The sequence below is a fragment of the Tachypleus tridentatus genome, chromosome 7, assembly GCF_004210375.1.
Source record: "Tachypleus tridentatus isolate NWPU-2018 chromosome 7, ASM421037v1, whole genome shotgun sequence".
Classification (NCBI taxonomy): Eukaryota; Metazoa; Arthropoda; class Merostomata; order Xiphosura; family Limulidae; genus Tachypleus; species Tachypleus tridentatus.
Window position 1 is genome coordinate 101,210,658 of NC_134831.1, and position 17,598 is coordinate 101,228,255.

The 17,598-nt window shown below is 35.2% G+C and overlaps 1 protein-coding gene across 1 annotated transcript; it reads left to right on the forward strand.

The window, feature by feature from the left end:
* Positions 1-10,415: 10,415 nt before the first annotated feature.
* On the forward strand, positions 10,416-16,853 carry LOC143256303 (inositol oxygenase-like). Its single transcript, XM_076513375.1, has 5 exons — positions 10,416-10,653; positions 11,068-11,148; positions 12,074-12,645; positions 12,892-13,056; positions 15,460-16,853. The coding sequence occupies exons 1-4, from the start codon at positions 10,549-10,551 to the stop codon at positions 12,998-13,000; spliced, it is 867 nt and encodes a 288-aa protein (XP_076369490.1). The 5' UTR covers positions 10,416-10,548; the 3' UTR covers positions 13,001-13,056; positions 15,460-16,853.
* Positions 16,854-17,598: the final 745 nt, after the last annotated feature.

Consider the following 17,598-nt stretch of genomic DNA (forward strand, 5'->3'; position numbering starts at 1 on the left):
TGTGATGAACAATCCCACTTTTAGTTGGTAAAAGAGTATCCAAAGAGTAGGTGGTGATGACTAGCTGCCTTCCCTCTAGCCTTACACTGCTAAATTAGCACGCGAGTAGCTTTGCGCGAAATTCAAAACAAACCAACCCTCCTTAATGTTTTTTATAGGCTTATACACTTTGTAGTTCAATGTTAACAATCACGCTATCTGCACTACATTAAGGTACAAAACAACTTACTTGTACAAAGTAACTAGGCTCGTATGGTAGGCCCCCCCACTAGTACAGCGGTATGTCTCCGGATTTACAACCCTAAACTCAGGGATTCGATTGCCCTCGGTGGGCTCAGCAGATAGCCCCATGTGGCTTTGCTATAAGAAAAACACATACTCGTATGGTGCTGAAAATAAATCTATGAACATACAAACGCTGATTCACTCTACCGGCTAGATTATTTTGTTTGTTTTGAATTTCGCCAAATCTCCACTAGGGCTATCTGCGCTAGCCGTCTCTAATTTAGCAGTGCAAGACTAGAGGGAAGGCAGCTACTCATCACCACCCACCGCCAACTCTTGGGCTATTCTTTTACCAACAAATAGTGGGATTGACCGTCACGTTATAACGCCCTCATGGCTGAAAGGGCGACCATGTTTGGTGCGACCGGGATTCAAACCCGCGACCCTCGGATTACGAGTCGAACGCTTTCACCCAGCTGGCTATGCCGGGCCGCTACCGGCTAGAAAATAAATCCGTATTAGCTTTTTGCTTCATTATTTATATGCAATAGAAATTAGCCAGTTGAATATTCCACCCGTTTTTATAATCTAATCCTTGTTCTTTGTTCACCACAAACTCTCCAGGTTTTCTTGACGTCAGTTTTAGAATATTCCAGGCCTACTTTCACGTGCTTGTATTCTTTTTTTTTTTTTTTTACCTTAACGTCATGTGCACTTTGGCTAACATCTATATTAAAACATAAAAAAGCTTATTACATAATACACACACTGTCAATTAACATTTGAACTCGTGAACTTAGATTGTTAATGATTGATTATCCACCTTTACAAATTCAAAAATATGAGACCGTCGTTAACAAACAGTTTGTGAGAGACCCTAATATCAGATACTTCTTATTAACCTGTCTGTGACTTAACTGGAAACCATAAGATGGTCAAATCTCACGATTTATTTAGACAAGAATGTTCCCGCCTTCCTTTTAATCTATACGTTCAAAATTAAGGACGGTTATGCGCAGGTGGCTCTTGAGTAGATGCAGAAATGTTCATCATATGCGAATTTATAAATATTAAGTATTGCCTGCCAGTTAAACTAAATAAATAATTTTTATGTTTATCATCTTCAACAAACGTGATTCGAAGTAAATCTCAGATTTAGAAGTCTGGGGGGGGGTGTTCATACTTCTAGACAAATCCCCGGAAAATCGGCATAAGGTTAACAGGAAAATCACCACTCATGCGTAGAATATACAGTGAAAAGAAACAGTCACATAAAAAAGTCACGTTTTATATAAAATACCATAAATAATTAAAATAAGACAAAAATATTTTAAATCATCTATTAACTGACAATACATGACTTCTATAGATTGGCAACATAAATTGAAAACATTTTATGTAATATTGTAACATTACGTGTACATGCAGCGTTTTTAATAATATTAAGACGAATATTCCAGCTAACACCACGAAGTCTGCCACACTCTTATGGTTCTCCCGTCGAGCAACGCGCGAGTTGCTGAGACGTTCTTGTAGCTTCGACGAATTCTTCGTTGAGGTGGGTTGCCAATAGCATCCTGCTGTATAATACAGGGTGGCCCGTAAGTCCCATCCATATATCTTATGTATCCAGTGTATCTGTGTGCTGTCCCTCATTCTCGGTGAGCTCATGTACCCACGTACTTGTCACAATACGCTCTTCAAGTGTAAATTGGCTTACATCGGCCATATTTCTCTGAAAAAAATAAAAAAATTATAATACATGCGTAATTGAATATAACGTATGGATGGGTAGGGGCTTACGGGCCACCCTGTAGAACCGGTGGATTAATTAAATCAAACATAATTGTTTCGAATAGTTTAAAATACTGTTTTGCAGTGGCTTCCCCTTACAAAAAAATAAAAATAGATTTACAACATAAACAGTGAATATCTGAATGTTCTTTTAGAAAGAAATTTGCTACATGCAGCACTGAAAATGAGAAATACATAAAACAAAACTGCAGGAGTGTCGTTTATTATTCTCTCTCTGTCGGTGTTTGGGTAAGAAAAGTTCATACCCTGGAAGGTCAGGTTCTCTGTGACCTCTTCCTCCTCCCCGTACTCATGTTCTTGTCAAATTGGTATTTATAATTGTAGAACTGAATATTATTTTGATCCTTTTCAGGGCAATGTCCATGTATTGTGGCTCGTATATAGTGATTATTTTATTCTATCAGCAGGATGTCAAGTTTGTTGGTAGCATTTTTTTTTATTATTTAATATTTATTTTTTATTTAATTTATTTAATTTTATGCATTTATTTTTATGTTTAAAATATAAATTAACTGAAGAGAGATGTTTAGGACTAACTTCATCATGGTATGAGGTACCTGTCTAGTTCGAATAGTAATTCATTTTTATCCAATTCTTATAGAATTACGTTATTGTACTATGTAGGAGTCTATCTGGTATGGTTGGTATGTTCAATATTTATGTATGAATTGAGATGATATTGTTCTTGGAACTCTGTATGCTGTTGTGAGGAGTGTGTTTTAGATTGTTTGTAGTTTGGTTTTAATTATTTTATCGCTTACAGTTATCTATGCTGGAGCTGCATAATCTATTACTGGTCTAATATATGTTTTATAGATTTTTAGTATGTTGTCTGTAAATGTTCTACTGTTTTTACCAGTTAGACTCCTAGCATAGTTAGTTCTTCGCCAGACTTTGTTTTTAATTTCGTTAACATGATTGATCCAAGTTAATATTGAATCGTAGGTCAGACCTAAAAATTTTGCCGATGGGGCAATCTGGAGTAGTGTGCCATTCATATATAGTTCTGGCTGTTGTTTTTTGCGTTTTGTCAATTTCGTAAAGACTACAAGTTGTGTTTTTGCTGTGTTTATTTTTATTCTATATTTTTGACAGTATTCACTTATTCTATTTAGTTGTGGTTGTATGTTCGTAGCTGCTATCGTGGGTGTTGCAGCACTTTTCCAGACTGCCACATCATCTGCGAACTGTGAAGAGAATCCATGATTCGGATCCCTCAGTGGCATGTTGTTTACATACATGATGAAGAGTATAGGGCTAACTACCCCTCCCTGAGGGACACCAGCTTCTGGAGTAAAGTACTCAGAAAAGGTTCCTTCTACATTTACTCTACATTTTCTGTTTTCCAAAAAGTTAGATAACCAGCGAATAATTCCTCGCGGTAGTTCCATTTCATTCATTCGAAACCTTAGACCATCATGCCATACAGTGTCGAATGCTTTCTTGATATCAAGGAAGCAAGCGACAGTACATTCTTGTTTATTGAAGCTGTCCATTATGGTTTCGGTTAATCTGATAAAGTGATCTATCGTTTATCTAAATTTCCTGAATCCATTTTGTTCTTTTGGTAATTTTGATGTTATCTCCAAGAATGTGGAGAGTCTATTACTGATTATTCTTTCAAGAATTTTGCTTACACAGCTGGTCAGCCTGATTGGACGGTAACTATTAGGTTTATTTGCTGGCTTTCCTTCCTTATGGAACATTAATATATTAGCAAGCTTCCAAGAAACTGGGATGCATCCTGAGGATAGAGATAGATTAAAAAGTGTTTTTAGGTGGTCAAATAATTTCTGAGTGCTCTTTTTTTTAGAAGGATAGCTTGTATTTCATCTTCACCTGGTGCTTTGTTTTTTGTGTTTCTTATTGCTTCAAGTAGTTCTTGTAGGACTTGCGTTTGTCTCAGTTACGTTTATTGGAAAAATTGGTTCAAATTGTTGTTTATTATTTAATATGTGACTAGTGACTTTACTGTAGAAATATGTATCCATATCTGGATCAGTGTGAGTTTTAAATGTATTTTGAAGTTGATCTTTGAAAACTTCGGCTATTTCTTTACTTGTGTGTGCTGTAGTATTATTATGTTCAAGTGAAGGATATTTCTTTGTGTCTGTATTATCATTGGTGAGTCTTTTAAGGTGTGACCAGAATTTTTTCGGGTCAGTTGTATCATTTAGTTTTGAGCAGTAGTTGTCCCATTTATCTTGTTTTTGTTGTTTTATTTGTGTTCTGATGTGATTTCTAATATTGTTTATTTGCGTTTTTGTTTCTCTGTCTCTTGTTATCATGTACTGTCTTCTTAATTGTCTTCGTTTTTTGATTAGATTGATTATTTCGGTATTGAGTTTCCATGTGTTGTTTGTTGTTTTGGTATTGTTAACTTGGCTGCTTTCTAAAGGCATTCCGTTATTGTTTGACAGTAGTTATCCATTTCAATATGGGTTTTAACATCTTTTATAACTTTATTAGGTAATAGGTTGTCTAATTCTTGTTTAGAATATTGCCAATTTGCTTTTCTGTGATTAAATTTTTCTTTCCTAAGTGTTATATTTTTTATGGGGGCGAGATCGAAGACACAAAATATTGGTAGGTGATCACTGTCAACATCTTTTCCCACTTGGAAATTACTTAGTTCTTGGCTCAGATTATAAGTACACATGCACAGGTCTAGTATGTCACTGGAGTTAGTGGTATACGCTGTATGTGTAGGGGTGGTATCATTTAATAAAGCTATATTGTTGTCATCTATGAATTGTAATAGGCTTCTACCATTGTTGTTTGAACTCTGGCATTAATTTAACATTTTTACTATTTACGTCACCCATGGCTATAAAGTTATGGTTGTAGGAAAAGATGTTGAGTAATGCTACATCTAGTTGTTTATTAGGTGAGCAGTATACTCCTGCTACAGTTACTATTGTTTCTTTGCAGGATATCGACAGTAACAGGTTCGTTGTTACTGATTAATATCGGCTGTAGCATGTTCGTTGTTACTGCTCAATCTAATTTCTACAGCTGAAAGTTCCATTTTGTAGAGCAGCATAATGCCTCTATTTTCATCATTTTTGTTTATTCTGTCTTTCCTTATTGTTGTATAATTTGGTATTTTAAATCTATTGGTATTGTATATTAGAGTTTCTCTTACTGTTATAATGTGAGGGTTAGTTTCTTCGATTATGTCATGATTATGTGTTAGATCTCATGTTTCTTGGAAGCTATTGCACCTTGGATGATGATATATACAACTGTGAACATTGTGCTGTGAGCATGTAACCAGTAAGTGTTGATATTATGTAGGGTATGTGTGGTGTGATGATGATATATACAACTGTGAACATTGTGCTGTGAGCATGTACCAGTAAGTGTTGATATTATGTAGGGTATGTGTGGTGTGATGATGATATATACAACTGTGAACATTGTGCTGTGAGCATGTACCAGTAAGTGTTGATATTATGTAGGGTATGTGTGGTGTGATGATGATATATACAACTGTGAACATTGTGCTGTGAGCATGTACCAGTAAGTGTTGATATTATGCAGGGTATGTGGGGTATGATGTTCGCTGGTCGACATACACTGACTGAATAAAACTTGATGTGGGACTGTATTAGGCTTACTAAAACATTGTTTTTCGTTCGATGTTTCGGAAAAACTGGGGTATGTGAGTGGAATTTATTTTTAATTTTTTAATTTTTCATTATGTAATCTAATACTAGGTATAAAAGTATTGGCCAGTAAGGCTGTTTAATAGTTTTATTATTATACTGGTTGCTGGACGGGGACACAGAACTAGTATCATGGTAGACAAATACAAGTCATATTTTATTTTAGTTCCTCTGAGATGATCTACCCATTTTCATCGCTGTACTACCATATTACTTATTAACATAAGTAAAAGAGTCCAACGAAATTAGCTTGTTACTAAACACGTAAAGTTATGTGGCCAGTAAATAGCACGACAAAATAAAATCAGTTACACGTTGCACAATATATCGCTTGTTATTGCTATTTCTCTTCATGATCGTGACCATGAAGATAAGTAATCAGGCTGTAATAAACCAGTTACAACCGGTTAGAAAATCTTCCTCTAGCTTCATCTCCTTATGTGATCACAATTTTGTAAGCAGAAAGTCAGGCGAGTGTCATAAGGTGACGCTTCATCTAAGTTTTCACGAGAGTGTCGCAATGAGGCGATTCCTTCAAGGTAACGAAAGATAGCTTGCTTATAGTTATTTATTTACGACGCATGTATAATACTGAGTACAATAAAGAAGCCAATGCACGTTGTTGTTGACCAATGATTTGATAGGGCCTGGCTAAAACTAGCGATTGTCATGTAGCAATACAAATCACAAAAAATACAAAGTAGCCCGCTGAGCACATCTTGCACTTTCAGCTATAATGACAATAAATAAGTCTCAGTTTGTACTAATATTCTGTTAAAACAAGGCCACTATATGGGTATATTAAGTGATTATATATTATCGATACTTTCACGTTAGAGACGCCTATCCCTAATCTTTGAAGTCTGACCTGGCCGCTTACCCTAAATCAACACACAAAGAACGAACAGGTTCGACGCGGTATCGCTAGGTATTTTACCAAGATACCGCAAGGTTTGTATTTGTTGATAATCTATTTCGTGAATAAAATACGCCCACAATTCTCGATACATTTTAAACATTTACAATATGTTAAATGAGAATGTTGTTAATAAATCAAAACTTGTTTGTGTTCAAAATTATGTTTTTTTCCCACATAACTAATCTTGTGTTGAACGTCTCGTGACAAGGTGATGACTTTATTGTATTACCTCTGTAGTTTTTGTTGTCGTTTTTTTTTATCTTCGATCTTCGGAAACTAGTATTAAATTTAGTGGGTAAATAGATACAAACATGTGATGATATGGATTGTTTTAGTTATCCAACTTCAGGTTAAAAAATTGATATAATGGTTACTATCAGATTAAAATCGATATGGAACAACAACTAGAAGAGAAAAAGGAGTTATTAATTAAATAGTTCGTGTTGTGAAAGTTGTAATCACATTCCCATTTATCATGGATATTTGATTACAACTTTAGTTCATGGTGGAATTATGTTTAAGACAAAAGATGGAACATACCTAACTGTAGTCAATACAGTTCTCTTGTAACATTGTTTGTTTTTAAGATAGCATGTTCTTTTAAATTATCTAGTGAAAATAACTTAACATTCAAGTCACGTAACAATAATAAGTTAGTTTTGTTTTCCCTTTTACAGACTTGTACACTTTGTAACTTGTTATAAGACTACATTTACAGCCACGCTACTTGTATTACAGATGCACGAAATAATTCTATGTGTGATAGCTAACACTTTCAAAAACGTCAATACTGATTGATTCATTCTACTGACTGAAACAATCTCCTATCTTCTTTATGCTTTTATATTACATTACAAGCTTACTTAGCTAATTGACTGGCTCACTCTTGTCTATCTAGTTTGTTTTGAATTCCGTGCAAAACTACTCGAGTGCTATGTGCGCCAGCCGTCCCTAATTTAGCAGTGTAAGACAAGAAGGAAGGCAGCTAGTCATCACCACCCACAACCAACTCTTGGGCTACTCTTTTTACCAACGAATAGTGGGATTGAACGGGCCCCAAGAACAAGGACTGGATTACAAATAAGACTGGGCTCGGCATTCCCAGGTGGTTAATACACTCGACTCGTCATATGAGGGTGCGGGTTCGAATCCCCGTTACACCAAACATACTCGCCTTTTCAGGCGTGTGGGCATCATAATGTGACGCTCAATCCTACTATTCGTTGGTAAAAGAGTAACCAACGATTGACGGTTGGTGTTGATGACTAGCTGCCTTCCCTCTCGCCTTATACTGCTAAATTAGGGACGGCTAGCGCAGATAGCCCTCGTGTAGCTTTGCGCGAAATTAAAAAAACTAAAACTAGAAACCTTTTTCTCGATATTTTGCATAGCTTCTCGTTCATAAATATTCCCGAATATTCTTGGTCTAATGTAATTACAGCATTAAAAATATAATACTGCCTCTTTCTCTTCTTGAATTGAGAAGTCTCATGAACAATAATAATAATAAATAGCACATTATCCGTTTACCAAGTCGATTTTATAGTTTTCGTTTCTGAGGGCACAGTATGCTGATGGAATGACATCATATTTCTAGTTATCACTGGTCATCCTGTCACAAGATAAGTTCATCTTGGATAGGTGGTTGGATGAATCCACTGGCAACTCTAGTTTTGAAAATACACTGGAAATAGTCTGGACTCTAAGCTTTTTCAAATGTCGCAGTTCAACTGATAAGTTCGTCTTCGTAATTACCAACTTAGCCGTTTTTTACTGATGTGTTTCCAAAGATAATCACACTGGATGGTCTTTGGTTTTGATTGCCTGTCCTTTGAACATTTACTCATTTTTGATGTGTTTTTCCTCTCACTTGTGACAAGAAATGTTTAGTCGTACAACATTACTTCATCAAAATCCAGATTTATCACCATTTACATCATACTAACAGTTGTGTTATCCGAAACTGGTACATCATACTAACAGTTGTGTTATCCGAAACTGGTACATCATACTAACAGTTGTGTTATCCGAAACTGGTACATCATACTAACAGTTGTGTTATCCGAAACTGGTACATCATACTAACAGTTGTGTTATCCGAAACTGGTACATCATAATAACAGTTGTGTTATCCGAAACTGGTACATCATACTAACAGTTGTGTTATCCGAAACTGGTTTACTTCTTCCATGGGTTACATAATGTATTACATGTTTTATTCTATACAGCCACAGGATATATTCCAGCTATTGGTTACTTGGGATAATATTTGCTTCCACTATGTCATGACCTTTCTCCCTCTTTCCAATTTTTTGCAACACGTAAAATTTCGTGACGTTTTGATGCGACAAAAACAAAACCGTTCAATTACATGTTGCACAATATATATTGCTTTGGTTTGCTATTTATCTTCATGATGTTGGCCAAGAATATAACTGATCAGGGTGTGATAAACTAGTTACAACCGGTTAACAAAATCTTCCTCTAGCTTCGTATATTTATCTGTTTGCAACGTTGTGTCTATAGTGTCTGTATACTAATCGTCTTGAATTTGGTGCACAGGGATTTCCTGCTCATAAACTATGTAGTTATTTCAAGTTAGCCTAATCTTACGCCCATGTCTCCTCACATGAAATTAGTTTCCAAAATGCGCTCCTCCTCGATATGAGTTACTCACGCATCAAGAGCTACACAGATGTTACCTATAGAAAGGATTAACCTTAGCTTCTTTGTCGCCGGAACCATATGTTAACTTCCTGTTTGTATCAATTTCATCTTCATCTTTATATAGAGACAATATACAATATTTCATTATCAAACTGGGTTAGAAAGCTTACAAATCAGCGTCACTTAGCATATTACATGATTTTCCATTTAGAATGGATGGAATATTCCCAGTTCAACTTTACCTCAAACGTGCGGTTAGTTCATGTTTTATTGACATATACTAAATTATGTTGTTCCTTTGATCTAGTTGAGCTCTGTATCTTTAACTTGGTAACAGCTGTTGTGTTCTTACCGTCTCGGCTGTAATTGCCATGTTCCCCACATCTATAGCCTTTTATTATTTTTAGCATTTCTTCAGAAGAGTTCTTTTCCCATAAAAACTTTTTATCTGCAATTTCTGACAATACGTTTTTCATGCTACACTTATTGTTTTGTGATTTATTCTTTCCATTGTGTGCAACTAATTGTATAGAAGAGAACTAACTGTCTGCACTAGTTGTCCCTAATTCAACAGCGTAAGACTAGAAAGAAGGTAGCTAGTCATCACCACCCACTGCCAACTCTTGGGTTACTTTTTTACTAACCAGAACACATCAGAGCAACAACTTACACACTGGGACGTGTAGAACGTCAGAACTACACAAATACTTTAAGATAATAGGAGGTTAAATCAAATCAAATTCGTGGCAAGAACTTAGGCTTAAAAGTATTTCAAGCCTCAGAAAATATTTTGTGACTTGAAAGGCAATTTGTGGTGGTCAGAAACGTTTCTTTAATAAGATGTATTTTGAAGAATTTCTTATATATTTAAGTATTTCAACCAAGCTTGTACGTGAATCGGTATGTTGCACCGTGAGACTAAAATAGTGAATTATTTACTAACCAGTTAAAACAAACAAAAAACTTGACACCTTAATTAGGGATGAATATAATATTGAACTCGTGAGGTTTTCTGAATTTACATTAAGAATCCGGTTAAAACTAGTTTTAACTTAACATTTGTCACAGACGTCACGCCTCTCTTTTTCTATTCGATGGGCAGTAAGCTCGTAACCAACGAAATCATTGAATTTTGCCCCTCCCATTCTACACCGCTTTTACAAATATGTCGAACACCAATTTCGCCAACTCTAAACTTTTATTTATATTTTTTATCACCAAAGACTAAATTGAAAAAAGTACACATCCTACAACATGGAGAGCCCTAATACTATGGATATAATGCTGTTAGACCCGTCTGAGCATTATCGGCCAGAGAAAAAGAAAATGGAAGAATTTAGAACATTTAGTGCTGAAGAGGTAAGAGTAGATTTCTAATGTTTATAAAAATGAAACGTATATTTTACTGAATTACTTGTCAACCAGATTTATCCTTAGATATGAAATATCAAGCAGTCTTTGACCAGAAGGTAATATTAAGTAATATTGGAAATAAGAATGAAATAGTAGAATTACTGGATTGATTTTAGTTATGACCTATGTGGGTAGATGACGCTGATTAGATTTATTTTAAATTTGGCGCAAAGCTACACGAAGCTTATCTGTGGTAGCCGTCCCTAATTTTGCAGTGTAAGATTAGAAGAAAGGCAGCAAGTCATAACTAGCCTTTGCAAAAGTAAAAAATCGTGTGCACTTCAGTACCAATGCATTACATGAATCAGTGGAAAATGTGTACGGACGGAACTTTTACTTGTTCTTTAACATTCTTTCCAGGACAGTTATATTCAAAGGAGAGTACGAGAAACTTACATGAAAATGCACACGAACCAAACGGTGGACTTCGTTCGAAACAGAGTAAGTAAGTTTATAGTAATTTTAACAATATTACGATAAATTACATTCAACTTTACTTACTCTTAAAATTTGGAAAAATTGTATCTATTGATAAGGTGTTTAATTTAACCCCGAACAATATGTATGTAAAAATGGCTCGTTTAGGTTGAGAAAATATTTTACATAGAGGAGCGAACAACGTTTTGACCTTCTTTGGTCGAACATTTAAGCACGCCCTCTACATTCCGACACTCAGTTACACAACCTCTTTCAAATATGTGGTCAGCTTCCGGTCAGTTACCTGTTTCTTTCTTTGTGAACCTGACGATGACCGAAGAAGATCGAAACGTTGTTCGCTCCTCTACGTAAAATATTTTCTCAACCAAAACGAGCCGTTTTTACATATATATTTTTCTATACAAGTGGGTTTTCTCGACATCACTGATTAACCCCAAACAATATTTAACAAATCACTGCCCTATATTAATTCATGTCGTATGTTTATGGATTTGTATGGTTCAGAATTCTTCTCACAATTTTAGAATTTACAGGGCCATACCTTGCATACGGATTACAGGTGATCTATTTTAGTCGTATGACGAATCTCTCTTTGTCGCGGCAGGTTTGATTGGTACATTTGATCCTATGTAAATTACGGAGGATATTTTATACTAGTTTTAGTAAAAAGATTTATACATTTTTGTAATCTTACTTACTTAATTGTAGAACACGCTGTTAAATTTAATCTTTGCTGCCTATAAATCGTGTGTTTATATCACAGTTTCAAGTAGATATTTGTAACTCTCAATAGCACGAGTTTTAAAAATGTATATTTAAAAAGGTTGTTCTTATACAACATTTCTTCTCAATTTCTTATAAATATAAACTCATTATCGTAAACTGTAAGTATTCGAAATTTATAAATGTTAACTTGTTTTTATCTTAGAAAACTTACTGGTGCAACTTCAATAAAACACAGATGACAATCATGGAGGCTTTAGAGAAGCTAAATGCACTAGTAGATGAAAGTGACCCAGATGTGGATCTCCCTAACATCATCCATGCTTTTCAGACAGCAGAGAAAATTCGTACAGCTCATCCGAATCTAGATTGGTTTCACCTAACTGGGCTGATTCACGATCTGGGAAAAGTGATGGCTCTTTACGGCGAACCCCAGTGGGTAGTGGTAGGGGACACTTATCCATTGGGCTGTTCTGTTGCTGACTCGGTAGTTTATAAAGCCACGACATTCAAAGATAATCCTGACCAGAAAGACAATCGTTACAGCACCAGATTTGGAATGTACAAAGAACACTGTGGTTTAGAAAACGTTCTGATGTCATGGGGTCACGATGAGTATCTGTACCAGGTGTTGGTCAACCACAAAACCTCTTTACCAGAAGAAGCTCTGTACATTATCCGCTTTCACTCATTTTACCCCTGGCATACGGGGGGAGACTACCTCTATCTCTGTAACAACAAGGACCTTTCGATGTTACCTTGGATCAGGGAATTCAAGTGAGTTGTTTCTGTGGAAGGGTATTTAGAGTTAATATACGCAACATCTTCTTAACTCCAATACAAGATGATAAAATCATCATATCTTTCGAGAGTGAGCCTGATGAAGACAAATTCATTGATCGAAACCTCTAAGGTTTCTATAATTTTGAGATTGTGTGTATAATAACTCGTATTTATTTTTTAATTTAAAGAATTCTGCGATATTACAATCGAAAACTAACATTTTCTTATTCGATTTTACAGTAAATTCGACCTTTATTCCAAGTCAGAAGACATACCAGATATCGACAGTTTAACTTCTTACTACCAGTCTTTGGTAAACAAATACATTCCTGGAATTGTACGGTGGTGAACAAAGTAGAAGGTTTGAAGATTTCACAAGCTGCTCTTTGACATCCTGAAAATAATGTATGCTTTGTTTAGATTTTAACTGTTTTAAATATATACCAGCATGAATAACGCTAGGTCATGAAATTGAAATGTATGCCTTTATTCGATAAATATTTAACTAAGTGTTTAAATTCCTAAGGAAAAATAAATAGTCTGTCGCTAACCCTAACAACTCCCTTAAGAAAGTGACAAAGTATACACGTCGATGATTTCAGAACTTGGTCTCAAACAGTAAACATCAATATACTGACGCTATAGTTAGAAAAAAATAGTCCATCTTTATTCACTAGATGCTAATAATAATAACTTATTACTATTACATGGAAAGCAAAGTTTTTTGTTGTTTTTTTGTGCCGTTACTGACAAAATGTGTAAATGCCTCCACTATGCCCTACAGTCACACTAGGTGTAAAATATGCGTGACTTATCTGTTTACAATAAAACAACAATTTAACAACAGTTTACAACAAAACAAAAAAACCCTGTTCATTAACCATTGAACGGTATCATTAACACTGTCGTTAAAGTTTATTACAGAAACATGAAACGTACAATAGATGGTAATGACCGTTATTGTAATTTCAATGTTAAATTAGGATAATCGCTATGTCAGTTGACGGTATTGAAAATTTAACGTTTAATTTCTGGTTGAAGCATTGTAGAAACTATCTTATTTATAACAAGATTGATTTAATAATTAACATTCTCGGAAATATGGCGAACTCTTCTGTTCAGCTACCCCGTAGGTCATCTCGATGTAGTAAACACCAATTACCAACTGTTTAGATTAACGTGGCCTTGCTACGTAACCCTTAAACAGCAGGAATGTTGTAGATAACAACATCAATCAATGATAGCCGCCGTTTAAGGGTTAACACTTTTCAGTAATGTACTATGACAAAATAGCAGTAAGTCTATGGGATTATAACGTAAAAATTTGGGGTTTGATTCCCCATAATTGGTAGAGCTGCTAGACCAACGTGGCGTCGCTTTAAACCAAACAAGTTTCCACTATATATTATATTATGTCACGGTGCACACACTTTTCCCCAAACTACATCTTTACAATATGTTTTCAAATATACCCAGTATTTTCTTTGCCATCGTCACTTTACACAATAGTAGTAAAATGATTACATGTAAATAAATTTGAATTCCTACGAAATATTTGACGTGTTAAACAGATAGTAATTCTCACGTGAAATTCTATGATGTAATTGCCGCGTTCTGAGTTTTATTTTAACAGGTAGCAACTGAACATAAAACTGTTTCATGGAGAACGAGTTAAAAATAAGTTTTAATAAGTTTACGAACTTACACCCTTAAAATCAACGGGTCGATTCCCTATGATGGACACGGTAAATAGTCCGGTTTCGCATAAACATGTATTAATACTTTTTCAATAATAACAGTTATATTCGAGTGTTTTACCTAAACCGCACGTAAAAGTAATTTGCCTCACATATAGTTACACATTGGGATCTCTGTGCTCTGCCCACCACGGGTATCGAAATCCGGTTTATAGCGTTTTAAGTCCGCAGATATATACCGCTGTACCACTAGGGGGCGTGTTCTTGGACAAACATGTAAGGTGAATTGATAGAGAGTTTAAGTCGTAAAGGTTTAAAGCTGTTTAAGTTGTTACGATGTTGTTATTATTTCTTTTATAACGAACGTAAAACATCTTCGACCAATCTCATGGCCAGGTGGGTTAAGGCGCTCGACTCGTAATCTGAGGGTCGTGGGTTCTAATCCCTGTCGCACCAAACATGCTCGCCCTTTCAGCCGTGGGGGCTTTATAATGTGATAGTCAATCCCAGTAATCGTTGGTAAAAGAGTTAGCGGTGGGTAGTGATGACTAGCTGCCTTCCCTCTAGTCTTGCACTGCAAAATTAGGGACGGCTAGCATAGATAGCTCTCGTGTAGCTTTGCGCGAAATTAAAAAAACACAAACTGACGAATAACTAATGAATTAGTTTGTGTTAAAATTATCTTCAAAGATTTTGTGAAGTGCGTACAAATAAGGGGAGATGTAACAATAAAAAGAAAAACAAAATCTGACGCTTCTTGGACAGTCAAATTATTACGGTCATTCGAAATCCTTGCTTCTCTAGACACAAAATATTTGTTAATTGCAACTTATGAAACAATAAAGCCACCAACAGTTAACTTAAAATAAATTAACCATTCGTGTATTAGCTTACTTATATTGACTTTCGCAACAGTTTTTGTCCTAATCACAGCCTTTCTTCAAATAATTTTTTTTATATATTTATTTTATTATGTTTTTCATTTGTAAAATTTTTGAATATTTTTGTGTAAATTAATTTATTAATTAATGAATATAAATTTTGTGCAATAAAAACACGAAGCGATGAATATAAGATATGACAATCAACTAACTATAATTTATATTTTCAGATGTTCCTAATGGATGGAAGGAAACATCTTCGACATGTGATGTAACTAAACCTTCTACAACATTTCAGAATAAGCGCATGTTCTCCAACATGCCGCGGTTCTGATGTTAGTTCGTTCCAAGTGCAGAATGTAAGTGAAGCAGTCATGACTTTGAAACCACTGGATCTCTTTTGCAGAAGTATCTCTACAAGACATGGGCCTATTCCGTCGAAAGTACTTTTAAAATCAAATTTCGTAAGAAATGTTTGGGACCTCACTGGTTTAATTCGTGATATCGATTGTATTATAATAAAGCCAATAATGCTGCTCCATACCGTTTTTCGGGTTTCGCGTAAATGCACACAAGGCCTATCTGGGCTAGCCGTCCCTAATCTAGCAGTGAATGACCAAAGGGAAGGCAGATTGTCACTCTTGGGCGACTCTTATCAACGAATAGTGGAATTGATCGTCACTTTATAAAGTCTCTACAGATGAAAGGGGCAACCATACTTGGTTGGACTGGAATTCGAACCCGAGACCCACAAATTGCGCTATTTTGTTTTTGACACACTTCGTTTACCAGTGGCTCAAGGAACCAGAAACTCAGATTTTGGCAAGTATATGAAAAGAAACTAGTTGATGATGTACAATCTTCAACACGAGCTTATGTTTAGCAAGGAAAAGAAAACTTCATCAGAACCAAGGAGAGACAGCACTTGTAATATAATTCGTCCGATTTTAACCTTTCTCTCCGAGACGATGATTCTTTTTCCAACATTATTTATGAAGTTGTTGAACTTACTGGGATCCAGATGTGTTCGACTATCTACGAAAAACATCACGAGTACCTCTAATTAATATCAACGTCATTTGAAATTCTTTGGGATTAGATAATATAAATCTTCATCAACAGAAATAAAATACCATAACCTTGGCCTATACAAAATCGCTGATGTTCCTGTGTTGCTTGGTGTGCAGTTGTAAATGGCATAGGTTGTTGAATTTTTTAAACTAAGTACCAAAATGCCCTGAACATCCGGTAAACTGTAGAATGTAGTTGTAATCTGATTTCCAACAACGTTTGGACATTACACTGGATTACACACACGTGTCAGTTGGTTCCCAAAGTACGCATTATCTTGAATCTTTCTTTAATTTCGTGATTGAGGACAAACGTTTAAATAAAAATAATTTTATGTGGTATTCCATAAAATGCTTTCATTTACTGGAAGTAGTACAAAATTAACGAACCGAACATTTGTGTGTACCAGTGAAGGTCAAAGTGTACATTGCATGACCTATTAGACATTTATATGTTATATATCTGAATAGAGTTATGAACTATTAATTTTAAGTTAAATTAAAAACATGCTGAAAAAAGCAAATAAAGATACCCATTTGAGATGTTATGAAAATTTAGTTATGTTCTTTCTATTCTTCACATGAATAGCACACTTGAACCTCCAACTGTTATCCTTTTACAAAACTATGGAGTACAAATAATTTTAACACCACAATTTTTGTTTCTGAGTGTAGAACAGACTTGCACATTTTTTACTAACCATACTTCGTGTATGTACATAACAGTAAATTAAGAATTATAGTTAAGGTTTCTTCTCCAACGAGTTGGTCCTGCACAGGACAGTTAAGGAAACTGGTATATCGTATTAAGTACAACACACAGATCCAACCGAGCACAATTTATATTACCAAGCCTACAGTAGTAACCGTCAGTGAAACCTCTAATATCTTTGAATTATATTTAACCCCTGCCTGGTCACTCTGATGAATTTTGGATATTAAATGTCATGAAGCTTCCAAACATATCAACCCTGCAGTATTCTAGAGTTCTAGCGTTAGTTTCAGAACCAAAAACCACAAGAATTGACGAATATTTTAAGTAATACTTCACTAGTGTTTATTAAAAAGTAGCTCACAGCAGTGGTTCTCAGACTTAAGTAACCTGAGTACCCCTTTTTTTGTGGATCCCCAAATCTATTGATGTTGTCTTAAAAAAATTGTGTACACAAAAAGCTGTATTCCAAAACCAAATGTTTTAATTCACACACACAAAATTACTGTAAAAATATTTGTTTATGAAATTTAGGACATGACTTACAGACCCAAATGTGAGAAACACTAGCTTACAGTACTGACGTT